General features: G+C 35.9%; 2 protein-coding genes and 1 long non-coding RNA gene across 4 annotated transcripts; 2 read left to right on the forward strand and 1 right to left on the reverse strand.

Annotated features, from left to right (window-relative positions):
• The first annotated feature begins 224 nt into the window (after positions 1–224).
• Positions 225–1,166, forward strand: LOC127985980 (olfactory receptor 13H1-like). The gene has a single exon (XM_052588201.1). The coding sequence runs from the start codon at positions 225–227 to the stop codon at positions 1,164–1,166; it is 942 nt and encodes a 313-aa protein (XP_052444161.1).
• A 7,977-nt stretch (positions 1,167–9,143) lies between these two features.
• On the reverse strand, positions 9,144–11,994 carry LOC127985982 (olfactory receptor 146-like). 2 transcript variants are annotated; one of them, XM_052588204.1, is made up of 2 exons: positions 11,086–11,994; positions 9,144–9,316 (listed from the first exon to the last, which is right to left on the reverse strand). In XM_052588204.1, the coding sequence occupies exons 1-2, from the start codon at positions 11,992–11,994 to the stop codon at positions 9,272–9,274; spliced, it is 954 nt and encodes a 317-aa protein (XP_052444164.1). In that variant the 3' UTR covers positions 9,144–9,271. The 2 variants fall into 2 exon arrangements, with proteins under 2 accessions (XP_052444164.1, XP_052444163.1); XM_052588203.1 differs by lacking the exon at positions 9,144–9,316 and having other exon boundaries at positions 11,056–11,994.
• A 1,004-nt stretch (positions 11,995–12,998) lies between these two features.
• LOC127986030 (uncharacterized) lies at positions 12,999–17,592 on the forward strand. Its single transcript, XR_008160735.1, has 4 exons — positions 12,999–13,309; positions 13,390–13,822; positions 13,915–14,005; positions 16,699–17,592. It is a non-coding gene; the product is annotated as an uncharacterized LOC127986030 (long non-coding RNA).
• The last annotated feature ends 9,515 nt before the right edge of the window (positions 17,593–27,107 follow it).

Raw genomic sequence — 27,107 nt, forward strand, 5'->3', positions numbered from 1 at the left:
ATAAGAAATGCAAACAAAACATTTTTCAAATGCTTTTTTCTTGGTGGGGCAGTTAAAGGGTTAAGTCCTGTTCTGACACTTTGTTCTGCCTGGGCTGTGTTTCCCCAAAACAGCATAGGCATAAGCAGATCGTAGAAACCACAGCCTACTGTCTCTGTGATCTACGAAAGCTTATACAATGGTTTTGGGAAAGCATGGCCCTGTATGTTTCATCTAGGTCACAGATGGACAACTTGACATTCAGATACAGCATACTTTTAATGGAGGGGCTGCAAGTTACAAATCAGTCCAAGCATCTTGCATTCAGTCTTTTTTTGATTGTTTACATGTTCATTATTGTTTCTAACATTGGGATTTTGATTCAGATCTCATTGGAAAAGAGCTTACACCAGCCTATGCACATCCTTTTCTGCAACTTGCCGCTAAATGATGTATTAGGGACAGCCATTCTTTTGCCGTACTGGATGAGGACTATTTTAACAGACCCCTCTGAGCGTTACATCACATATGTGGAATGTGTTATGCAAGCTTATATTGGACATGTATATGGAACAACATGCCACACTATTCTAATGATCATGGCCTTTGACAGATATTTGGCCATATGCAATCCACTGCGATACCCAACCATAATGACCAATAATATGGTGGCTAAATTGTCAGCAGGAGCCTGGGGTATTGCATTAGTGCTGGTAGGAATTCTAATCAGCCTCAGTGTTCGTCTTTCTCACTGCAGATCATTTATTCCAAACCACTTTTGTGACAATGCTTCATTATTTAAACTGTCCTGTGAAAGTATAGTGATTAATAATGTATATGGATTAACATTTACTGTGGTTTTACTAACAACCTCATTGGGGAGTGTTGCATTGACATATCTCAGAATAGCGATAGTATGCTTCAAAAGCAAAAACAAAGCAACTAACAGCAAAGCCATAAAAACATGTAGCACACACCTAACTGTTTATGTAATCATGATGGTTTCTGGATTTGTCACCATTTTTCTTCATCGTTTTCCTGACCTCTCTGAACAAAGAAAACTATCTAGTATAATGTTCCATGTTATTCCTCCATGCTTGAATCCCATAATATATGGTTTGCAATCCAAGGAAATAAGACGGGGACTATTTAAAATTATTTATAAACGTAAAGTTAACACCATGTGAAAGTAACTTTAAATGTGCTTAGGATTTAGTGCTAAAGTAAATTTAAAAATTAAATCCTTAGAACACCCGTTATATTTTAATAATGATTTAAATAATATACAGCAGTAATTTGTTTGTGACCACATATTCACATCAGAAAAATAAAGTTAATCCTAATAGCAAGTAATCATGATACATAATATATAAGGAATAATTGATGTAGCATATCTTATGACTATGAAATACATGTAACTATAATGTGAGTCAGTATAATAAAAGAATAATGCAAAAATAAAAAAACAAAAGAAATAAAATAATAAAAAAATAAAAATAAAAGAAAATGACCTGAATTACTGAATTTACTGAATTACCCTCTCGGTCCATTTGACACAGGGCCCCCTCGACCAAACCAGTTGCACCACCCAAAGCAAGGCCCTAACATCTTCCATTATCACATTCGTTAAATTAAATACAGACTTGTAAAAGTTACACAACATGCATCTTTAATCCAAAGACATTTTTTCAACACTTTAAAAAGGACAAGAAGGGCTAGAACCCAGAAGGCACTTTCCTGCATGAACAGACAAACAATAGGACATTTGAAAAACTTTTAAAAAACTTTTAAAAACATAATGCTAAGTAATAATTCAGAATTGTGTGTGTGTCTTTGTGTGTGAATATATATATATATATATATTATATATATATAAGATGGATCTTAGAGCTTTCATGGGTTCACCAGACACCCAGTCACCAGCAGTCAGCACTCATAGTCATCTGATTACGAATGACCAGTACCTGTTCTTGAGTAACACCTCATTATCAACACTACAAAAGCATACGCCTCTCAGGTATTTCTCGTCTGGCCTCGAATGTGAATACAGACTGTTAAAGTTTGAATTGTGTGTTCTGCTTGGATCCTGTCACATCTTCCACTATCACCTCCAATCTCTGGTACCCACAAGACATTAAAATTAGTCACTCATCATTATACATTCTGTTTATATTCATCTATTGCTCATCCGTATTGCTATCTTCCATATTCTGTCAACAAATACCTATTTGAGTTCTCACACATATGTGTAGGGACCCCTTAAGTATGATTTGCTTATAATAATACAGAATATTAAAGGAGTCCTATGATGTGATTTGAAGTTTTCCTTTTCTTTGGACTGTTACAAGCTGTTCATGAATAGATAAGATCCCAGTTGCAAAGACTGGTGAGACGCTGGTTGAGAAATCGAAAGCGATATCGCTTCAAAAGACCAATATATTTTGATTATAAACTAAATGAGTCAGTGCACATTGGCATGCAATTATTGCATCCAGCTGCAGCTGATCACAGCGTGAGTATAAGGCAGCAGCAGGTGCAATGCATACCAGGTGTTCGCTGAGGAGCTAAGCCAGTTACCTGGCCAGCTCAGTGGTGGTACAGCAGCCGTGGCGACAGGACGTAACGTTTCCATTCCCTCCTTTAGGGAACAATGGTTACCATATGTAACCAAGACGTTGCCTTTCAGAAATTGGGATTCCCTACCAAAGCGCCATGGATGCTGCCTATTCCAGTGCCCTTTGTGAGTCACTTTTGCTCTTTTTTTGGTTGGGGCTTGTAACAAGTAGTTCCATTCACTATTGTCAAAGCACTTCCCACTCAGTGAGAATGGATAACACTTGGAAAATATACCTGTTCCACTTGAAACAGGGAAGCTGTGGAATCGCCATCTTTCCTGCAGGAGGTATCAGGAGTAAATATGAACATCCATTTAGGTACATAGGGAAAATTGGAGGTGATTGTAACCCCCTTGGATATGGCAGAAGTCTGCCGGGGAAACACGAGGCTATACCCTGAGGTTATACAGGTGCTTCTCAATAAATAAGAATGTCAAGGAAAGGTTCATTTATTTCAGTAAATCAACTCAAATTGTGAAACTTGTGTATTAAATAAATTCAATGCACACAGACTGAAGTAGTCTAAGTCTTTGGTTCTTTTAATTGTGATGATTTTGGCTCACATTTAACAAAACCCACAAATTCATCTTAAAAAATTTGAATGTGATGGCATGCCAATCAGCTAACCTGAACTTTCAAAATGGTCTCTGACAATCATCGACACTTCACAAGGAGTGTAAGTCACAAAAAAGAATTGCCAATAAGCTGGTTGTTCACACAGTGCTGTATCCAAGCTTGTTAACATAGAGTTTAGTGGATAGAAAAAGTGTGGAAGAAAAGATGCACAACCAACTGAGAGAACTGCAGCCTTATGAGTATGGTCAAGCAAACTGGATTCAATAATTATAGAGAACTTCAGAAGGAATGCATTGAACATTAAACATGAATTACAATGAATTTAATATACAATGTTCATTTAAACACTTTTTGAGGTCTGTAATATTTAATTAAAAAAAATAATAACTAAATAAAAGTCACTCCCACAAAAATATTATTTGTATTTACATTTTCATCACTGATTTATTTGCACTCAATCTTGTGCATTCAGCCAATGTATTGCAAATCTTACAGCTCAATAAAAACAGAAAGAATAAATAATAAAAAATTTCTTGGGAAAACAACTTTGCTACCTCAAAATGCTTCCTCAGATTTGATGGTGAACTTTTGAAGCCAAATATTGTCTAATGAAAGTCATAAATTAGTAGAAATGTGTGTGCTTGATGCATGAAAACAATGATCATTGGTTCTTACGTCAAGCATGTACTTTGAGCTTCCGTTTACCATATTAAATGATAAAATAAAAATGTACATTTCAAGACTGTAAAAAGTAAAAAGTAATTGTAAATTAGTACTTTAAATTGTACTTTAAAATACAAATCAGTACAAATCCCCTGATCCCAAAATCCTCAAGTAAAATTACTCAAGTAATTTACACAAGTAATTTATAGTAATTTTAGATGATAAATACTAATTGAACAGAAAATAAAATCGCGATATAGTAGTTTGCTTATCAATAAGCAAAGGATGGTTTTGGTGGGATTCACACAAAGTTCAGTGTTCTTTCGAGCAGTGGATGATTGACGTCTCCATTCACAGTCAGTAAATAAAGTATATGCTGTGAGTTTAACCTGCTTATTTTATGACTCCTATGTATCAGGTTTAAGTTGCATAAATTTTGTTCTTACACTGGTGTTACATTTGTAGCAATATATTAATAGAACTAAAATAACTATTTAACTATACAGTATTTTATTGTTGTGTGTATTGAATAGTTTACATTAATGATTGGGAAACTTTTTGTTATTGAAATGGCTTGGAAAAGTGTCCCAATCAACCTGTATTCACCCTACTTTTTGAAATCATGATCGCTTTACAGTATGTTGTTTTAAACCTCAAATATTTAATTTAACTGCATTATATTTTACGTATAACTTCATTATAATTCTTCATTAATAATTATTTAGTTTATTTGTAATATTAATTGTAAAAAAGAGAGAAAAACATATTTATGTTAGAAGGGTAGCATGAATGTAGCTTAACTACTTTAACTTATGAGTAGCTTGTTGCTGGTCAAGCTTCAGTTTCAGAGTAGCTTCCCCAACACTGAAGTTGTGAAAAAGTTAGCACACCCCATGAAAACTTTTTTTTTTTTTTTTTTTTTTTCAGTATAAAGCCGCGTTTCCACCGCAGGAATTTACCCAGGAACTAGCGACTTTGGCCTGGTACTTGGTGTGTTTCCACTGCAGGAACCAGGAACTAAATAAAGTTCCGGGTAAAAATGCCCCTCAGAAAGTTGTTGGAAAGTTCTGGAACTTTCGGGGGCGGGACTTTGGCGCTAAACATCCTGATTGGTTGAGTTCACGTAGCATTGGTTGAGTTCAACCACCATTTATCCGGATCAACATTTTCAAAATATTACTGTTATTGTGTCATGCAATGTAATTTTAAAAGTATTTCAGGCGAGAATGTAGTTGTTTAAAGCTCAAATCTGTGGTTTATTTATAAAGACAGGGCCTATTTAAAAAAGTGTCTCCCTGATCTCGGAGACGGTAAGCTCCACTCGATCAGCGGGAGCTCAGTGATCATCTATCCGACGAGAAGCAGCCTCACCTCGGATAGACCTTTTGATATGTGCCGCTGGCTCTGATGTCTCTTTAGTGGTTAAACATAAAATACAATTCAGCTGCGGGGTAAATCTAACCGGTTTTCTTTGGTCTGTATTCAATTTATCTATATGTTAAAATGAAAATAAAAAAGGCAGGTCTATATAATATCTCGTTTCATTGTAATGGCTGTATATAACGTTAAACATATCCCTGAACTAAGTACATTTCTGCAGCTGTTATTATGTTTAAATGAAAACGAAAGGAGGCAGTGGTATTTTATATCCTATTCCGTTTTATTGTAAATATACTGAGGGGAAAATTGCAATAGCCAAAGTGATCTGAGTTCATGCAGCATTGGTTGAGTTCAAACACCATTTATTCGGATCATTTTCAAATATTACTGTTATTGTGTCATGAAATGTAATTTTACAAGTATTTCAGGCGAGAATGTAGTTGTTTAAAACTCAAATCTATGGTTTATTTAAATAAAAAGACAATAAAGACAGCGCCTATTTAAAAATGTGTTTCGCCGATCTCGTAGACAGTGAGCTCCACTCGATCAGCGGGAGCTCAGTCCTCATGTATCCGCAGAGAGCAGCTTCACCTCGGCTAGACCTTCTGATATGTGCCACTGGCTCTGATGTGTCTTTAGTGGTTAAACATAAAAATATAATTCAGCTGCGGGGTAAATCAAAACAGGTTTTTTTTGGTCTGTATTCAATTTATCTATATGTTAAAATGAAAATAAAAAAGGCAAATTTATATAATATTTCGTTTCATTGTAATGGCTACACATATCCCTGACCTAAGTACATTTCTGCAGCTGTTATTATGCTTAAATGAAAACCAAAGGAGGCAGTGGTATTTGATATCCTATTTTGTTTTATTGTAAATATACAGTAAGGAAAATTGCAGTACTTAACCAAGACGAGCTGACTGAAGTTATCAAGTAGCCCAGCAAGCAAGCCGTCATTTCAACGTCTGGGTTAAATATAGACCAGATATAGTCCGGCTATGTGTAACCCACTTTTAGCCCAAATAACATTTAATCTGGATAAATGTATTTTTTTTTGCAAAATAACTTGTGAGATGTATGATATTCCATCATGTACGCAGAGTCTAACGTGATTACAAGTTGTTTGGTTTACTTTATTTTACATGTTATATGTGTAGGCTGTGCGTAGCCACGATTTAGCTCGTATTCAGACCCGGCTATTGTAGCCCACTTTTTGTCAAAACTAATTAATTGTATTTTTTTGCCAGGCAGTGCATGAAATGTTAATATTCAATCATGTTCGCATTGGTATGATATCAAGGTTCAATACGTCATTTCACGGCATGGTAGATCACGATTTAGCTCCGAATTGGACGGGCTATATGCGGTCTGCTTTAGCCCACCTGGCGAAATTATTGCAATCTGGGCTCAGATATAGACCAGCGACCTAGAATATTATTCTTTGAAATGTTTTCGCTTACACAGCTTAATATATATTTTCTGTCAAACATTCATACACAATCTACGATAAAAATATCTAATCAAATGCAATTGCATTTCCCAACCGCTAGATGGCACAATTGAAACACTACTGAGACATGTCTACTGGAACTAATGCCATTGCGTGACTAGATCACTTAAGCCAAATCTCGCGATAAACATTTCCGCCATTTTATTTTACACGAGGCAGCTGTCGGAGAGCAACGGGTGAGCAACAGTCTGAGTGAAAACCTTCACATTTCTACTTCGATCTTGTAAGTATGCGTGTTATTTTTGATATGTTTATTGTTTAAATTAGTTAGCTGTTATAATGTGTAGAAACCGTGACATTTTAACATTAACATTGCAGAGTACTACTTTTCTCCAAAAAGTTAACGTTACCTTGCACGTGTTATTGCAAATGTATCTAAATTCAATGAATGTGGTAAGCATGAAACTATGAAACTTATCATTACTATTTTTTTATTATTATAAAGATACCAGTATTTATTTGTATTTAAATTAGAGTTGATTTAAAGCAAATTCTGTAAGTACTTTACATAAAATTTAACAGCAGCATAGTGAAAAGAAATTAAAAAAAAAAAAATCCTCTCCATTTAATAAAAGGTAGTGGCAAACATAAAGTCTTTAAACTTGTTTGTAAATAATTAAAATATGCAGCATACATTCAGTTTTCAATTAATTTGTTTCAGATATAAATTTGAATGCTGCTTCTCCATGTTTTGTTTTGACTTTGGAGATATAAAAGTAGCTGGCTACTGTCCCAGATGTCCTGAGAGGTCTGCTCTGGATGGTTCATAGTGCATCAGAAGATTAGAAATTTACTTTGGCCTTAAAATGTTAATTTAATAACCAACTGTAGTTTTTGGATATTAATTTTTTGACAGACAGATAGCCAGTGTAAAAACCTCAGAACTGGTGTGATGTAATCCACTTTATTTGATTTAAAGACACTGTTTATTGGAAATTATCCTGCAATCAGTCAACAAAGTACAGCAATTGAATATACAGAACACTTGTCAGTGACTACCATTAAATGTCTTGTTACCAACATTCATCAAAATATATTTTTTTGTGTGTGTTCAACAGAAGAAAGCCATACAGGTTTGGAACCAAGTGAAAGTGAGTAAATGATTACATGTTGTTGTTTTTTATTTTTATTTTTATTTTTTTTTTAAGTGAACTACGCCTATAAGTATTTTTTATGTTTATTAGAGTTATATGAGTAAGTGATAAAGAATGATTTATAATGATAGTTCACTTTGAAATTAAATTTTGATATGTTTAAGCTTACCTTATGGGCATCCAAGATGTAGGTGTCTTTGTTTCCGCAGTAGTTTCAATTTTTATATTTTTAGGTCAAACTGTTCTTGTCTGTCAGTCATATAATGCAGGTCTATATGGTCACCACCTGAAAGAGCATGCACAGAGAAGTCCAAATTAAACAATTCCCCACCATACACACTGATAGCCTAAGACACGAAACGAGCGGTTTGTGTCAGAAAACGAACAGTATTTATATCGTTTTACCTCTTATAACACAGCAACGTCGAAGTGATCTGAGGGCGCGCGTGCTTCGGTGTGTGTGCATTCTGGGCTGGCTTAGTCTAAGTGCGGCGCTTGCGCAAATTAAGCCAGAACGCAGACGCATCACACACCTGGAAGCACGCGAGCCCTCATATCACTTGGACGTGGCTGTGTACAAGAGGTAAAAACGATATAAATACTGTTCATTTTCTCATACAGACTGCTCGTTTCGTGTCTTAGTCCATCAATGTGTACTTACGATGGGGAATTGTTTAATTTGGACTTCTCTGTGCATGGCCTTTTTAGGTGGTGACCATAGACCTGCATTATATGACTGACAGACAAGAATAGTTTGACCTAAAAAATTGAAACTACTGCGGAAACAAAGACACCTACATCTTGGACGTCCTTAAGGTAAGCTAAAACATACCAAAATTTAATTTCAAAGTGAACTATCCCTTTAAACTTGAGGGAAGAACTAAAGTAGAAATGAAAATAAAATCTGTTTTCACCTTCATTAGAATGATAATTTAAAAAAATACTGTATTTCAGTTTCAAAACACATTATGGTAGTAGTCAGACATGTCTTGGGATAACAGTGTTACATAATCAATTATAATGTTAATTTTATTTCCATATTCAGAAGTTATGGATCCCAAATATCTAAGAGAATGGCGTTGCTTGAGAGATCGAGTTAATGCTCTCGCTGAAAATTAATAGGTCATTTCCATTGCCATTTAAGTGAAATTACAGAACTTGCATATATGAGCTTGATAAAAATGAACATTCGAGAAGAAAATTTCAGATATATATGTATATGTGTGTGTCTATATAGCCTATATATGTGTAAATATATATGTGTGTGTGTATATATATATATCGTTACACGCCGTATTGCATCACCACTAAGCGAGCAAAAATGTTCAATTATTGATATTAATTATAATATTGATATAAATTATTGTCTATATTGATATGAATTATATAGTCTCAATCTATATTCTGTTAACTCTATCTATTAAATCATCCTAGCAAAAGTGATTGACTAATTAGTTAAAAAGGATTGTCAACAATGTTTTTTTTGAGCAATAATTCTTTCCTTTTTCTCATTTGGCAGACGCAGTGATGACCAGATTCCATCAGCTATGGAATGTGAAATAAAAAATGCTATTTCTAATCATTTCAAACAAGCACCAGGGAGGGCAGGGGGTGGGGGTTATGGATCTAAAGTAAACAGTTAATTCTTAAAAATTAATTGTTTTACATATTTTCCCAATGTTTTATTTGTTCATTTTTATGTTTGAATGTTGTCCAAGTTGTTGTTGTCTATAATTGTTCAAAATAAATCCCTTTATATTAAATTAATTTGGATGGATTTTAATTTATGAGAACCTGTTATATTTGAGTGAAAAGAATCCTTATGCCTCTTTTTGTTGTCTATTACATGTATATGTAGTGTAATGGATGACTAGTCTATTCTTGGGCTATGGTTAGACGTCTATTAGATTTTCACTGACAGCCCAAAATCAGCCTTGTTTTAGCCTAGACCCATATTGCCTGTCTATTAGACGTATGTAGTTGTTTAGCGGTCTAATTGATGACTAGTCTATTCTTGGGCTATGTTTAGACGTCTATTGGACGTATAAATATAGTCGTTCAATAGCTGTCTGATTGTCTATTCTTGGGCTATGGTTAGACGTCTATTAGACGCATATATGTAGTCATTTAATAGCTGTCTATTCTTGGGGTATGTTTAGACGTCTATTAGATTTTCACTGACAGCCCAAAATTAGCCTCGATTTAGCCTAGACGTCTCGGCTGTGTTTAGACGGCTATTAGACGTCTATTAGAGGCAAAATTGCTTGCTGGGAGGCTACGCTGCTGTTTATAGATTTACTGGACTTGCGTTGTTGCGGACATCACACTCCCGAGACGAATGCACAAAGTCTGAACTAACTACTGAGGATGCACGTCCAAAATCAGCGTACTTTTTTTTTTTTTTTTTTTTTTTTTTTAAATCAGCTGTACTTTGTATTAACAAATGCGCGCAGACCTACGTCACCAGTCTATTCGCCTAATTTTCCCGGTACTTTACACCGTGGTGGAAACGCAGAAAGCAACAGGTCTGGGGGGAAAAAAGTTCCTGGGAAAAAAAAAAAACATTCCTGGTACAAATGTTCTGGGTAATTTCGGTGGAAACGCTGCATAAGACATATGGTTACTGCATCAACTAGTGTCAACAGATATCGTTTATTTTAATTAATTAATTAATTTAATTTATTTATGTATTTTCATTTAAGTTTAGAATTTGCATTTTGTTTGTGCAGCTTAAAAAGAAATGGCATTGGAAAAATCTACTACACATCCACATTTGTTGCACCAAAGTGAATTAAGTACATATTAGTAGAGCATCAATTTAGAGGAACCTATCACCTAGTGTAAGCATCAGTCCTCAATAAAGGAGTTTGAATAATTCAAATGCTATAAACCCCTACAATATACAATATGTAGATATTTGGTACAACATATTTAAAAGTCAAATTTAAATGTTTATCTGCTGAGTTCAGGCAGTTAAATCACTTTCACATCAGTACTGTCAAAATAATGTTCCAGTATCAATATGGTCATGTTTGTCTTTAAGGGGAGAAAGAAAGATAAAAACTTAATTGTCTGGCTACATTTATTTCCAGTTAAAATCAAGTGTAAGATTAAAAAAAATAATAATAATAATAATAAAAATTAACAATACATTTTCTTTCGCAGAGGAAAACAACACATAAAATACCTAATACATTACTATATAATATTGACTTTTAAGTCAAATTTCATGAGTTCAAGAATTTCTTATTTTTCTATTCCAAACTTTAACGATCTTATGCCTTATCTCTTTGGTTTGTAGACCATATACTAAGGGATTTAATCCTGGTGGAATAATGTGAAACATTATACTACCTAGTTTTCTACTTTCAGCGTATTCAGGGAAACGATGAAGAAAAATAAAAATGGCCCCAGAAATAAACATGATTAAATAAACAGCTAAATGGGTGCTACATGTTTTTATGGCTTTGCTGTTGAGTGCTTTGTTTTTGCTCCTTATACAAAGAACAGCAATCTTGACATAAGTTAGAAATATAGATACTGCTGACAGACATGCTACAATTATGGAATAAATAACTCCAAATGCATTGTTAATACCAACATTTTCACAGGACAGTTTAAAAAGTGAGGCATTATCACAGAAAGGGTTTTCAATTGTTGATCTGCAGTGAGACAGACGAAGAGTCAGACCTATCATAATTGTCACCACAAGTACTGCCAGCCCCCAGGCTAATGCTGATAGTTTAATAACCATTTTATTTGTCATTATAGCAGAATATCTCAGTGGATTGCATATAGCCACATATCTGTCAAATGCCATGATCATCAATATATAGTGAGATGCTGCTGTAAATACATGCACAAAATAAGCTTGAATAGCACATTCCATATATGTAATAGAACGCTCTGAGGCTTCTCTCAAAATATCTTGCATTAAGCGTGGCAAAATGACTGTGGTCCCTATTACATCATTTACTGGCAAATTACAGAACAGAAAATGCATAGGGTCATGCAAATTCTTCTCTGTTGAAATCATAAATATAAGTGTAATGTTTGATACAATTGCAAAAATATAAGCTAAGAAAAGCACTATAAAAGCAGGGTAGGAGGAATGATGTGTAACTCTGAGTCCTTCCACAAAGAGAATGCTGTATCTAAATGTAAAATTGTCCATTGCTTGTTGTACATAAAACCTGCAAAAACAGTAACAAACAGATATCACATTGATTAATATCATATTTACTTGAACTGTTTAATTTAACATATTACATATTTCAAAATAAAGCCCTTCCATTGTATTATGTATGATTTTATTTTGTACAACTTCATATGTAAAGCATGTTTAACAACATACAGTACATTGCTTGTTGTTACTACTGTACATAACATGACAACAGTACTCAAAAAAGTACAAACTTAATACAAAAAAAAAAATAAAAAATAAAAAAGCAATAAAGAAAAACTTTAACTACACACATTCACAAGGTGCCTGATTTATAGATGCACAAACAAAATGTTGCATAATTTAAAGAAATATCAGCTGATAGCTGTCTATACACATTAATGTTAACATTTAAATGTAAATACTGCATCTTGCCTCAGTCTCCTTAAGATCCTCCTTATAATGATTTAGTCACACAGTTATCTGTATAAATGTTTTATGGCCCTTATCTTTTAATTTGGGGTTTATATGAGTCTTCTTTTTCATCAACCCAGTAGGGAAAACTGATTCATAGCATTTGTTGCCATGAGCAGCAAGACTTTCTATTGTGTTGATTGTCTTTGAACTGCTGTTACTTCACCACACAGACTTTCACACTACACAGTACTCCCTGGACTACATTTCCCATCATCCATTGCACCAATCACAAGTTCACATGATAACAATCACACACACACGCGCACACACACACACACACACACACACACACACACACAGCACAACACAATCATCAGACACACTTTATAAGTACATTTTATTTATATAGCACATTAAATATAGCAAAGCTATCCAAAGTGCTGAACAATGTAAAATCAAATTTAAAGTGAGAAGGAAACGGAGAAGAGAATCAAACAAGACATATAATACAAGAGAAATTAAAATGCTAAGGAGAAAAGATAAGTTTTCAACCTAGATTTAAAAATGATAATGGAAGGTGCAAGGTGGCAGTTCACTGTAAAAAATCCAACTTACATTTTGTTTTGCAAACTCAGTTTATAAAGTTAATTCAACAATTTAACATTAAAAAAGTTGAGACAACACAGAAATGTAAGTTGAATAGGAATTTAGATCAATTTGTTACACCAAATTAATATTTCAAGTTAGAACAACTAACAACTTTAAGTTGGTTATTAATATTGCCCACGAAGGCTGATGAGCATGCGCAGTTCGAATGCTTTTTTATAAACGACGCCATTTTAATTTCTCCTGTTTCATTTTCGAGTCACCTTAAGCGGTCTCTGTTTATTCCCTTATTGTGATCGCTCTGGTATGTGTAGTTTATGTTTATGAATTCACGATATGATTTAAATGAAGTTTATTCACAATATGCACTTTTGTACAACATAGGTGGCGGCAAGTTAGTCAGTTAAATTTTCCTGCCTGGTCTTATTGTTGCCTCAGGTCAGACGTCGCCTATTATTTCTGCCTGACAGTGTAAATTAATCTCTCCGGTAGGTGCTGTTCTTTATATAATATTTACCATAAGAGTTGAAATGTGTTTGTTCAAAATATGTGATTTTGTATGCCGTTTTAGAGTTGCCCTAGGCGGCGCCCAGTTAACGTTGGTCCGTCATTGTTATCACTCCGGTAAGCGGTGGTTCTTTGTGTATCAATTTAAGCCATGATTTAAATGAAATTTGTTCACAATATGCACATCTTTACAACGGTGTAGGTGGCGGCAAGTTAGTCATTTCAGTTTTAATGCTTTGTCTTCGAGTTGCATGAGAAGAGTCAGACGAGCGTGAGGTTTTTTTTCCTCGCGGTGCAATAGCTCTGGCAGGTAATGTTCTGTGCAGGCTATTAGAATAATTAAAAGTAAGGTCTGAATGTATTTGTTCACAATATGTGCTTCTGTACAACTGCTTAACTTAGGTGGCTCCAAACTGGTCAGTTCAACCTGCTTTGTCTTCGAGAAGTCTTTAAGTCATTCGGTGGCTTTTTTCCCGACAGTATCATGACTTAGGTAAGCAGTGTTTTATAAATATTAAGTAAAGGGATTTAATTATTGTTGAGGATATAGAGTTTTCTTTATTTGTTTATAATATGTTCATTCTGTACAGTTGTGTGGGTGTCTTTGAGTTTTGAATAAGGTTAAGTTATAAGTGCATTAATAATTTATTTTTTTTAAAACCAATGTAACCGTATAAGATAAGCTTGTGTGTTTTCGTCTCATAGATGTATTTTCTTCTTTTAACTTCTTTTAAATTTATGTGCCTATGTTTGCTTGGCGTGCTATAAATCTGTATGTTTTAAAAATGCAAATAACTTAAGAGCTATTTTAAAGCTTAAATTCATAGTTTTTTTTTATATTCATTTAACCAACTTGCTTGCTTTTAGTACTTTAAAGGGATAGTTCACCCAAAAATCATAATTATGTCATTAATAACTCACTCTCATGTCGTTCCAAACCCGTGAGACCTCCATTTAAGATATTTTAGATTTAGTCCTTTAGCCCTTTAGAGCTCTCAGTCCCTCTATTGAAGCTGTGTGAACGGTCTACTGTGCATGTCCGGAAAGGTAAGAAAAACATCATAAAAGTAGTCCATGTGACATCATAGGGTCAGTTAGAATTTTTTGATGCATCGAAAATACATTTTGGTCCAAAAATAGCAAAAACTATTACTTTATTCAGCATTGTCTTCTCTTCCGTGTCTGTTGTGAGAGAGAGTTAAAAACAAAGCAGTTTGTGATATCTGTTTCGTGAATGAATCATTCGATGTAACCGGATCTTTTTGAACCAGTTCACCAAATCGAACTGAATTGTTTAAAACGGTTCGCGTCTCCAATAACTTTTTAATGTGACTGACACTCCCTCTGAGTCAGAACAAACCAATATCCCGGAGTAATTCATTTACTCAAACAGTACACTGACTGAACTGCTGTAAAGAGAGACCTGAAGATGAACACCGAGCCGAGCCAGATAACAAACAAAACATTGACTTGTCGGTTTTCGGATCACCAGTAGTTATTTCGGACAGTTTGATTCCATAAACCGGTTGAAAAAAAAAACGGTTCACTGTTTCTTTTGCGCTCTATGTAATGACGTCATTGGTGACGACTGCAAGCCTTCGGTTTACCCGCACTCATAACATTAGCACAGAATCAGTTCAGAATCAGTCACCAAAAGAATCAGTTCAGGCGCTCTGTGTGTCGGTTTGAGTCACGCTGAATCAGTCAGTGTACTGTTTGAGTAAATGAATTACTCCGGGATATTGGTTTGTTTGAACTCAGAGGGAGTGTCAGCCACATTAACAAAGTTAACAGCTTAAACGCGCAGTATGGAATTTTTGGCCACCAGGGGTCACTTAATCAAAATAATAACATAAGACGTACTTTGATGACGTCGGGAAAGAGCGTAAGGCTCATGGGAGTTGTTGTTCATTGGAATACGCGCTCTGTCGCTCCCTATCATTCCTCACTCATTCTAACTTAGTATTTTGACAATCACGTCTTTTCGAAAGGAAAGATATAGACGGTTTCAACGGCAACAACAGAAACAAACGTTACTGAGCATGAGCGCTTTTGTGGACCTAACTTAGTCTCCAAAAATAAATAAATGTATGGGAAACACATCCCACAGCACAACCACCTGAGCACTACTTCAGTCTACTCATCACCTTGCCTTTAACTGTAAAATGCAAGCGAGTTCGGCATCTCTCTGTAGTTTCAGCTTGTCACAAAGCTCTCTCTATCTTGGAAATGCAAATCCAATATTTACCCGTGTCTTGTTGCTTCTGTTGTCCCAAAACCATCTCGGGTCATTTATTTCACCCGTGCGTTTGTGATTCACAGAACGTGCAGGCAAAGCATAATCATGATCCATAACTAAGTTATTGATTGAGGTTTAAATACGAATATGAATATAAAATATAATAGTCTCAATCAAGGCTACTACTTTTTCTTCTTCGTCTCGTCTTTGTTTCTGTTCACCTTTGTATTTGGTGGTTCCGCAGGAACTTAGATAAACTAGCCGTGTCTTCTAATTAAACTATAATTTTCTCCGGATTTGAAAGTTCGTGGAAACTGTCTGGATGATTTAAGTACACAACTAAAAAATATATATAACGTAGATATAGTGATTTCTGCTATTTTTAAAGCAGAAAAATTACATATTGCGTCTTTAAGTAATTTGTGGATTAATGCTTATTGGAGACGCGACCCGTTTAAAACGATTCAGTTCGATTTGGTGAACTGGTTCAAAAAGATCTGGTTACATCGAATGATTCGTTCGCAAACCGGATATGACGAACTGCTTTGTTTTGAATTCTCTCATAACAGACACGGAAGAGAAGACAATGCTGAATAAAGTCGTAGTTTTTGCTGTTTTTGGACCAAAATGTATTCTTGATGCTTTAAAAAATTCTAACTGACCCTCTGATGTCACATGGAATCTAAATCTAAAATATCTTAAACTGTGTCCTGAAGATAAATAGAGGTCTTACTGGTTTGGAACGACATGAGGGTGAGTTATTAATAACATAAATTATGATTTTTGGGTGAACTATCCCTTTAAGTTATTATTTTATATTGTTCTCTAGCAATTAATTAATGTATCCCTGGTGTTAAAAAATAAAATAAAATCATATGTTGTTGCCAAAATAATTAGTTCTAACGTTATTGTATTTTTTTTTTTTTTTTTTTTTTTTTTTTGATTAGGTTGATGCAGTGCAAGATATGCAGATTTGAACACCCTGCCCAGGAGGTCCTTTTGAAACATGACCAATTGTGCCACTACCAGGGAAGATACTGCCAACTACCCTGCCTCTACACAGATTGCATCTGCTCCTTTAAAACCACTGGTTGAAGTCTCACCTTATCTTCACGTGAGAGTCACTTAACATTGAATGGTGAATTGTGTGACTTTAAGGAAATTTGTAAAACACCCTATTACTCCAAACATATATGGAGCCATTTAAAAAAAATCATGAAACTTCATGATCACAGAAGTCAAAAACATTGCAGCTTTTCCATTACAGACTTTAAAGCAAATATCATTATTCAAAATGCAGAACCAAAAGACAGCGAGCCACAAACTGTTGTTATGCACACACTTTTATCACCATTGCAGTTAATTTTATATTGCTTGTGATAGATATGAAGGGCAGATATGAAAGCCAATACATTTTTGACTGGACCCGTTGTTATTTTTGCACATTATTTTGGACTTGAATTTTGTGATAGTTAATTTAATTGGAAAAGCATCAAATAAAAACTGTGTAGAAGTTTTTAATTTTGCAACACAAATGTGACAAATAAGCTCTTAACTTGAAAAAAAAAGTTCTATTGTAATTAATTTTATTGCGAATGAAATTACTTGATTTGGTTTGTGATTTAAACTTGCTGTTCTACAAAAAAAAAAATAATCATATTGATGAAAAAAAAAATTTGATTCTGTCCATTTAAAGATTATTTTGAAGACCAATGTTGTACTGAGTAGCATATAACAAATTAATTCACTCATATTGGATTGGCAGTTTTGTGCTTAACTTTAAACTTCTTGAGTAAAACCTAAAGTTCTGAAGCTGCACTGTAAAAACCAAAAAAAAAAGTTGAGAGCTCAAAAACCTTTTTGAAGTTTTCAACTTTTTTTTTTTAAAGCAACTTCAACTATCAGGTTTTGTAAACAACTAATTGACCTTTAAGTTGAGTAAACTAAAAAATCTGTTGAAGTTGGTAGCCAAACTTAAAATTTTAAGGCAACAAACTTCAGATTTTTGAGTTTGCTCAGCTTAAAGGTCAATTTAGTTGTACAAACTTTTGTGCATGTTTAATCAACATAATATATTAAGTTAAGTGAACTTTTAGTTAAACTTTTTCAAATATATCATTGATCATTAAATAAAATAAAATTGGGCTAATCACCCTTCCTTGTGGGGTACCATTCAGGATACCATATGATGCTGATGTTTCTTCACCTATTCTTACCCGAAATGTACGTTCAAAAGAGCATCCATTGTTGTTCTTTTTTCCCTAAAACCACACTGAACTGGTGTAAATATTTATTTTCCAGAAAATAATTAAATCTTCTTACTAACATTTTCTCCATTACTTTACATAATGTAGATTTAAGAGTGATTGGCCTGTAGCTATTAGATTTTGTTGCATCCTTACCTGGTTTCACTACTGGTATTACTATTGCACTTTTCCAATCTTTGGATAAATAACCTTCATTCCATATATGCTTATATAAATCCAACATTGTTTTAATTGCTATCTCTGGTAAAATTTTTTAGCATACTGTAAGTAATCATGTCTTTCCCTGGAGTTGTATTCCTTGAGTTGTTAATAGCTATTTTTAACTCAAAAGCATTAAACTCCTCATCCATAACTATTTTCAGCTCCTTGCTTTTTCACACGAACATTCTCATATATTCTGCTTAATTCCTTTCTTCTATTCAAAAATTTGTCACTTAAATTTTCAATACTATGGACTATGGAAGTTTTAGCTAGAACTTCTGTCTTCTCTTTATTTGTTTTGGCCACTTTCCCTTCCTCTTCAATTACAGGAATCTTCTTACAACTATTAACACCATTAATTTTCCTAATCATTCTCCAAACCACATTCATTCCAGTTTCTCTCCCAATTGTATTACAGAATTCCTGCCAAGCCTTTGTCTTTGCGCTTTTAATTACCTTCCTTGCAGTAGCCCTTTTTTTCTGATATTCTATTACGGTATCTTGAGTTATTACTCTTTTTAAAATCCGGAATGCCTTATTCCTCTCTTTCACTGCCACTGAGCACTCTTCAGACCACCATGGCACATTTTTCTTTTTCTTTCCATTACCTGTTATTAATGGTATAGTCTGATTTGGTGCAGAAATTATTCCTCCTACTACCTTATTATATTTCTCTTCAATATTTCCTTCCATCTTAATATTTCTGAAATTTTCTTCACACAACATATAAAACTCCTCCCAATTTGCCCGCCTAAATCACCATCTTGCAAGTTGACCCATATTTTCCTTTTGAACTGTACTCTGGATCTCACATATTACAGGCCAAGGATCGCTGCCCAAGTTATCGTCAAGTACACTCCAAGTACACTTACCAGCTAAAGCTGCTGACATTATTGTCAGATCCAAACATGACATACCACCTTTTACTATATCCATTCTTGTTGGTTTCCCATCATTCAAGGACACTAGTGAGTTTTCTTCCATAAATTCTTCTATGATTACCCCATTGTTATCTGTATTCTTACTACCCCAAAGACCATTATGTGCATTAAAATCCCCACATATGATAAATTTGCCCTGAATATTGCCCATCATTTCTTTTAATATAGCATTACTTATTTCTTTACATGGATTGTAGAAATTTGTAATTCTGATTCCTTCATGTTTTCCCAATACTTCTATGGTTACACATTCTAAACTTTTACTTGTGAATACTCTTTTATATGCTATGCTCTCTTTAATAAATGTTGCACATCCTCCACCTCTTCCATCTTCTCTGTCTTTCCTTTCAACTACATATCCATAAATCTTAAAATCCAAGGAGCTATTTAACCATGTCTCCTGAATACACATGATATCTGGCAATTTTCCCATTTCTACGATGTTTTTTAAAACCTTGCCCATTTGATATTAAGCTCCTGGCGTTCCAATGTAGTAATAGGAAAGACAAATACCTAAGTATTTTTCTGAGTCATATCCAAAGCAACATTACCTTCCTTAGCTTTCAAAATCTCATGGACTTCCTCTGCTGTAACACCTGCTAACTTCAGAAACTTATTAGCACACCCAACAATAATCTTTATCTTATCTGACTTCCTTTCCGCTTGCGAGGTACCATTAACAACCGCACAAATAAAGCCACAAAATCTATTTTGTTCATCACAACATGTTGATCTGGTTTATTTCTCACATCATTTACATCTTTCTGAGGAGAGGATTCTGCCATGGTTCCTTGCACATTAGTCCTTTTTGTTTCTACTGCACCTTTCACCTTTGGAGTTGCTTCCGCATATGTTAAATGTTGTACTGTTTTTATTTTTCGTACTGCACTGGCTTCTTGTTGTACTGGGCATCCTGCATATGCTGCACTGTGTCTTCCCCCGCAATTACAACATTTTATCTCTGCACCTTCCTCACACTTTCCATAATCATGTTCTCCCCCACATTTTGCACAACGCTTTTTCCCTTTACAGACACTAGCAATATGACCCATGCGTTGGCATTTGAAGCACCTTAAAGGCGGAGCTACATACTCTCTCACTGAGAAGCTTACAAATCCTAGTGTTACTCTTATTGGCAGATTATTCCCTTCAAACTGTATCATCACGCTCATGCTTTCACATTTTTTATTGTCTTTCCACATCTGTAGCCTTCTAGCAGAAATGACTGTGCCTCCACTCAGACTGCCTTTGATATCATCCATACTTACATTAAGAGGTACTCCCGAAATAACACCTTGAACTTTATTGCCTATTTCTGTGCACGTTATCCGTGCCCCTTCTAGCATTTTCATCGTCATTATTTTTTCCTTCTGCTTCTGATCCATGCATTTAATCATTATTCTTCCATTGCTAAGACAAGATACAGCTTTCACTACTCCTATGTCTTTCTCGATTATTTTTGATAATTTGACAGGATGGGCTTGCTGTTCTGTCTGCTTAGCAAACGTAATAATCACTTTGATTTCTTTTCCTGACATCTCTTTAATAGCTTCACTTCTCGTATGTTTTGTTTGTTCACAATCAGATCCATCACCCAAACTACTCTTTTTTTTTCTTTCCTTTTATTGTATCTTACTTCCTGATACTCCATATTTTGACCATTATCATCATCCGACGTGTCTCCCCACTCCGCTCCTCCTTCCGCCATTTTTCGACTCTTCCCTCTATCTCACTCTACTACTTCCTCAGCTTTTATAGCACCCATGGAGCACACTATGACCCCCTGGTGGTGAGGAAGAAAACTACACCCATTAAAACCTTGTACAGTTCATGACACTGTTACAGCATATAAACTCCAATAAATGTGCATTTATAAATAAATACATTTACTTACAACTTTGTCCAAGCTCTACAATGAAAATGTCATTTCCATTATGTCTGGATAACATTTTGAATGGAAACAAATTCAAAAGGACTCGTTGCGGTCCATCCACAGGATTATTGAATTCTGTGCTGATCTTCAGTCATTTCTGTTCCAAAAATACTCCTTCCGGTTTGTCACAAGTTTCGGAAAGTTTTTTTCGAGTATGGCTCTGTGTGACGTTAGATGGAGCGGAATTTCCTTATATGGGTGCTAAGGGCACATCTGCCGGAAGAGCGCGCGCTCCCGTATAGCAGAGCAGAAAGAGGCTGAGCACAGACAATCACTGATCAGAGCGAGAGCCTCGCGAAATGTCACAAAAGTAGTGTTTTTGGTTGCCAGGGCAAGACAAACCTGCACAGATAACCAAAGAAAAACAGCATTAAGGGACCAGTGGATGGAGTTTATTTTTACAAAGCATTAACGGAGTTGTGCAAGTGTTTGTGCTTGTTCCCTGCATTTCGAAGATGCTTGTTTTACAAACAAGGCCCAGTTTGATGACGGATTTGCGTATCGTTTATTTCTTAAGGATGATGCAATCCCAACGAAAAAGGGTCACGATCGTGTGTTGGAACCGCAGGCGGTGAGTAAAACTGCTTAAAATATCTCTGCCTCCTTGTTAGTGCGTCCGCCTCCCATCGGAGACCCGGGTTCGAGCCCCGCTCGGAGCGAGTCGTTGCTGCTGCTACTGCTCTCGTTCAGTTTCAGCCTCGGGATCTGATTCTGGATCATAAATAAACGGCTGAATCTGAATGTTAGCCATGGTTTATTTTGGAAGATGGTTTTTTCCTCAATGTAATGTCAGAGTCGTTAAATATGTTTTTCAACGGCTCTGGGTAATATCACAGCTTCCAAACGCTCTCAACGCAAAAGCCTACTGGCGCTCATGATTCTTTAGCTCCGCCCACACGTCACGCCTCCAGTCGGTCATGTTTTTCTGGGAAAAATCGGTACAGACTATCTTTCTCTTATGAATATAATAAAACTAAAGACTTTTTGGAGTTATGAAGGATGCAGTACTACTCTATAGGTACTCAAGATTAACAGGATATTGAGTGAAAACGAGCATTTCACCCCCCCTTTAAATGACACAACACAGAATTATGACACAATAAAAGGAAATTTAATGTGTCGATCGTTATTGCATAACTATTAATACAAGATATATGCTATTATTATTTTTATTCTAAAATATATAGATCTGAACGTATGCAATTTACTTACGACCGTATATTCACCACATACTGTATATTAACAGATATTCATGCAGCATTACACTGAGATCTGGTGAGGCACTCAAATGACTAATGTTACGTTACTTCAGAAAACTGAAAGAAGAGTTTGTAACGTTACCTTCAGAACTTCATCTGAACCTAGACTGTAAAAAATCAACTGAAACAAGCTTATGTCAGCGATAACAAATTTAACGTTAAGTTAAGCGCTCCAAAATAACTCTGAGGGAGGTTCTCATTTATGGTGCTCATTCGTTACGAACATTTGCATACAGTAACTTACATACAGAAAATATGACTCTTTAGACCATTCTTACCTTTCTGAGACAACAAATGTAATTTTACACTTTAAGCCAATAGATACGAATATTTTACTTACCAAAGTTGTATTCTTATCAAATGTCCAAACTTTAAGGAGAACCTGACTAGTATGACTAACGAACATCTTCTATCTTCAACAGCCTTCACAAGAATGACGAGATCTTGCGATTAAATGATGGTGAGAACATATTACTATTGAATTGAGTCAACACATTTTTTAAAGTTGTGAGTACAAATCATCTAGTTCAGTCAACTTTCAAACTAGTTGAGACACTGAAAACTTATTTTTTTTAGTTGAATGAACAAATTCAGTAACTGCAAGTTGTGTCAACTTAATAAAAAAAATAATTGAAACAACGTGATAAATAAATAATTAATTATAATAATTAATAAATAATTTTTTAGGTACTCCACTAATAATTTGGGGCAGGTGATGAGGAAAACTTGCCTAGCTCTACAGAAAAATAACTATTCTTTGAGATATGAGCTGAATAGGGGTGTAACGGTTCACAAAATTCACGGTTCGGTTCGATACGATTCACTGGTGTCACAGTTCGGTTCGGTACGGTTCGGTACATTTTAGATACAGCAAAAAGAAAAAAATTGGCAGATAAATTTCCTTGATTTTTTTAAAAAATGTTTTATTTATTAAAACTAACAAGGTATGTTTTTGTTTTTTGTTTTTTTACATTGAACAACGATGGAGCTATTCTTTACCCATCTTCTATTGTGTTTTCTTAGCAGCATACTGTATAAAACAAAAACAGCTCCTTATAAAAAAAATGAAAATGTTATATTGTTTTAGTAGTTATGTACAAATACAAAGATGTAACTTTTTATATGGAACTCTATAACTCTTTAAATTGAGTGTGTTTTTACTCAATTGGTTCTCTATAGGGCTCATGTTTTTTGGAACAAAGCAGGAATTATGGTCTGGCTGAAATGGGCCCGTGAAGGAATATTGTAGGCTAACGGGGCTCAATTACATTAAGCATGTTCTTAAAACCTGCGTTTTCCACTACAGAGTGCGCTCGCTCACTCAGTACGTGCTGAAGGCTCGTTGCAAAATGGCTAAAGGGTCTTTTACACAGGACGCGGTATGTGCGGCGCTGGACCCTGGGCTCAGCATTGCCCTTCAGATACAACGCGATTTGCGCTGCACTATGCCAAGAGCAAGTAGGTGGAGACCTGTTGGTTATTGGAGGACCTTCTATTTCTGGTCTGTTAAACGCATTGGCCATTTTGCACGAGCCTTCAGCGCTTACTGTGTGAGTAAGCGCCAGACTGAGTAGCCTAACATAAACATATAAGTTGGTGTTTTTTTTCTTCTTCGGGGGTGTCAGGGGCGTTGCCAGTTACGTCGTTTGGGTTATTGGTCTACCATGTCTCATTATATTTCACATTTTTTTATTTATTTTCCAAATATAATTAATTAGTCCAACGAACGGTTCAATACGAATACGTGTATTGTTATACCCCTAGAGCTGAACCATCGTAAGGCTGTGCCCCTGATACCGATTGGACTGCTTCTCACTCACTGCCAAGTATTGTTCTGCACATATCCCTCCTCTAGCAATAGCTGCAATACCAAGCCATTCTGTGTTTGTTTTCATAATCTTGTCTTAGTTTCTAGTTTTCATAGTCTTGTTTTAGTTTATAGTTTTCATGATCCTGTTTCAGTTTATAGTATTCATAGTTTAGTCTTTTTCTTGCTTTTCCCTGTTACTCATGTTTTGACGCTTTGCTCTGGATTCTGGATACCCCTCTTGCTTAGCCCTCTGGATATTGTTTATTCATCGTAGACCAACGCTTGCCCTAGGATTATTCTTGTGTCTTTTTCTCTATATACCCATTTGCCATTATTTGACCCAGGCCTGTTATGACCACGTCTCTTTCCAATAAAAGCTTGCACATGGATCTGCACAAGTCTCACGTCTCGTCAGCCCCATTACAGAATACTCTGCCACACAAGCAAATTTTGTTACCCTTTAGGCAGGGTCCAGCATCACTGGAGAACTATATTTGAGAATATTTAGCAATCGCACACTATTTAGATTTACCGGACTGTCTTTTGATAAAGTTTTTTTTTGATGGCAATAACTAACCTCCAGTCTAAGCTTAGATGGGAGGATCCATGCTCATCACTCTCTCAGTTTATGGATTATTCTTTGTTGACTGTTGGCTTTTCATTCACTGAGGGTGTCGTGGAGGAAGAACGCACCACCGCACTCACTCATATAATGGCAGCCACACTAGAGCACAAGCGCAAAATGACAGTAACGGTGGAGCACGTTTGCAAAATGGCTGCCACAGCTGATCTTCACGAGTCAAGTCAAGTCACAGTTGGTCTTCCAGAGTCTCGTCACATCTCAGCTGTACTTCCAGAGTCTCATCACAACGGATCGTTCAGAGTCAGGTGGTCAGCTCTTCGGTATCACAGACTGGCATCCAGCATGGAGGATCCACCGCCGTTGTCAGTAAGAGCAGCTGGTATCCCTATACCAGCTTGCTCAACCCCTCCTGTTCAGGAACTAATTCCCCAGTCTGAAGTGCTTCCCATGATGGGGATTGCTTTATGTTGCATTTGGGCTGCGTACACCACTACTGAAACTCTAGAGATGGTGGCATCCACAATGATTTCTCCAGAGGTGGCAGCTAATGCTGCAGAACTTTCTGAGGTAGTGGTGCTTGCTAGATGGAGTAGATGGCTTCTGCTGCAGTTTATCCAAAGGTGGCGGCACATGCTGCAGAACCTTCCAAGGTGGCGGCGCTCGCTTCAGTTCCTTGCGTGGTGGTGCCCAGCAACTCACTTTCAACTCATGTCACTGTTGAAGGAATTATTAATAAACTCCCCCTGTTTTCTTTGGGTACCACTGTAGAACTTCCAGAGGTGGTGGCATCCACTACAGAACCTCGAGAGTTTCCCACCCATGAACTCTCGTCCTGTCACGGCTATGGAGGCTGTCTATGAACTTCCATTCTGTCCCTTCATGGCTATGGAGGCCGTCTCGGCTGTCAATGCCTCAGTCCCTTTGACCATGAATGCACTGCCTGTGTTGTCTGTCTCTGCTTTCTCTAGGCCCAAGTCCCTGCCATGTGTCCTGGCCCCATCTGCTTCACCCTGGTGGGCTCCAGTTCCATCTGCTCTGTCCAGGTTGGCTCCATTTTCACCGGCTCCACCCTAGTGGGCTCCGGGTCCGCCGGCTCCACCCTGGTGGATTCTCGTTCTGTCTATTCCATCCTGGTGGTCTCATGTTCTGTTGGCTCCAAGCCAAACTTTTATGTTTTAACAGACCATATTGCTTATGATATCTCTCTTTAGATAAATAAGATTTGTAAATATCCAAACAAAACATAAACATTTTGTGTCCAATGTGATATTTATTTGTTCTATTAATAAACTGAATGGACAGAATAGCTGATAATTCACATACCAAGTGTTAGTTTGCAATCAGGTTTTGTGTAATGCTAACTATATTTCTTTCAGTATACAGATATAGGTATCACTTTACAATAAGGGTACCTGAATAATAATGTCCAAATGCCAAAAGTAATACTTAATACATTAAATAATAATGATTATTAAAATTGTTAACTAATTATTAATTTTATGAAGAGCTATCCTATAACTGGAGTCATATGGATTCATGCATGAATAACGGCAGGCTTAATTACATGTTAGTAGATGTTTGATAGTTAATCCAATATAATAAAATTTGGGTAAACTAAATCAAACAGCAATTTTTTAAAGAAATTTTATAAAATTTAATAAAAAATTATAATAACTTAAATAAAAAAAATTGACTGTGTTGCTTAACTAACTTGTGTTGTTATCTTTGCCTTTAAACTCACTCGGCTATGACTTATAAACAGCTAAATAATAATAAATCCTCAAAATCCTGAAGAAATGCCCGGAAACAGTTGACTGTCCATCCAGACACAGGCTGTGATGATACTATTCCTCTGATCTATGACTTCTTGAAAATCCACACCACGTCTCTTAACCAGGCTAAATACTCGCTATGTTAGTGTCACAGTGTCTGGTCTGTGTATCCCTGGGTGTCCACTAGTGGTCTCAGTTCCCCATAGTCACCCCACTGTAGGCACTACATTTCCCACAAGCCTTTGTCCGATTCATCACTGCTAATTGCACACCTGTTAATTGCACTCAGCTGTTTCCACTTTCATCATTTTCATCTTTCCATATATACACGGTCTGTTTCATAAAGTAGAGTTGGGGTACTCGAACTTGGACTCGGACTCGAGTCCGGACTCGAGTCCAATTTTGAATGAACTCGGACTTGTCACGCACTCGGGTGAATTTGTACTCGGACTTGACACGGACTTGAACATTTTGGACTCGGAAAATATTCCGAGTACAGTCGAGTCCGCGTCACGTGTAACAATAAAACCAGCATAAAATTGAAATGATAAATTAATGAATGTCTCCCCTTCTGTCATTTTACTGCACCA

Source organism: Carassius gibelio, chromosome B21 (assembly GCF_023724105.1).
Source record: "Carassius gibelio isolate Cgi1373 ecotype wild population from Czech Republic chromosome B21, carGib1.2-hapl.c, whole genome shotgun sequence".
In the NCBI taxonomy this organism is placed as follows: domain Eukaryota; kingdom Metazoa; phylum Chordata; class Actinopteri; order Cypriniformes; family Cyprinidae; genus Carassius; species Carassius gibelio.

Excerpts from the sequence above, each read along its gene's own strand:
- LOC127985982 (XM_052588204.1), bottom strand. The coding sequence starts at position 11,994 with ATGGACAATTTTACATTTAGATACAGCATTCTCTTTGTGGAAGGACTC. Across the intron at positions 9,317-11,085 it reads TAAGGCATAAGATCGTTAAA|AATTATTGCTCAAAAAAAAC; the intron begins GTTTGGAATAGA and ends GAAAAAGGAAAG.
- LOC127985980 (XM_052588201.1), top strand. The coding sequence starts at position 225 with ATGGACAACTTGACATTCAGATACAGCATACTTTTAATGGAGGGGCTG.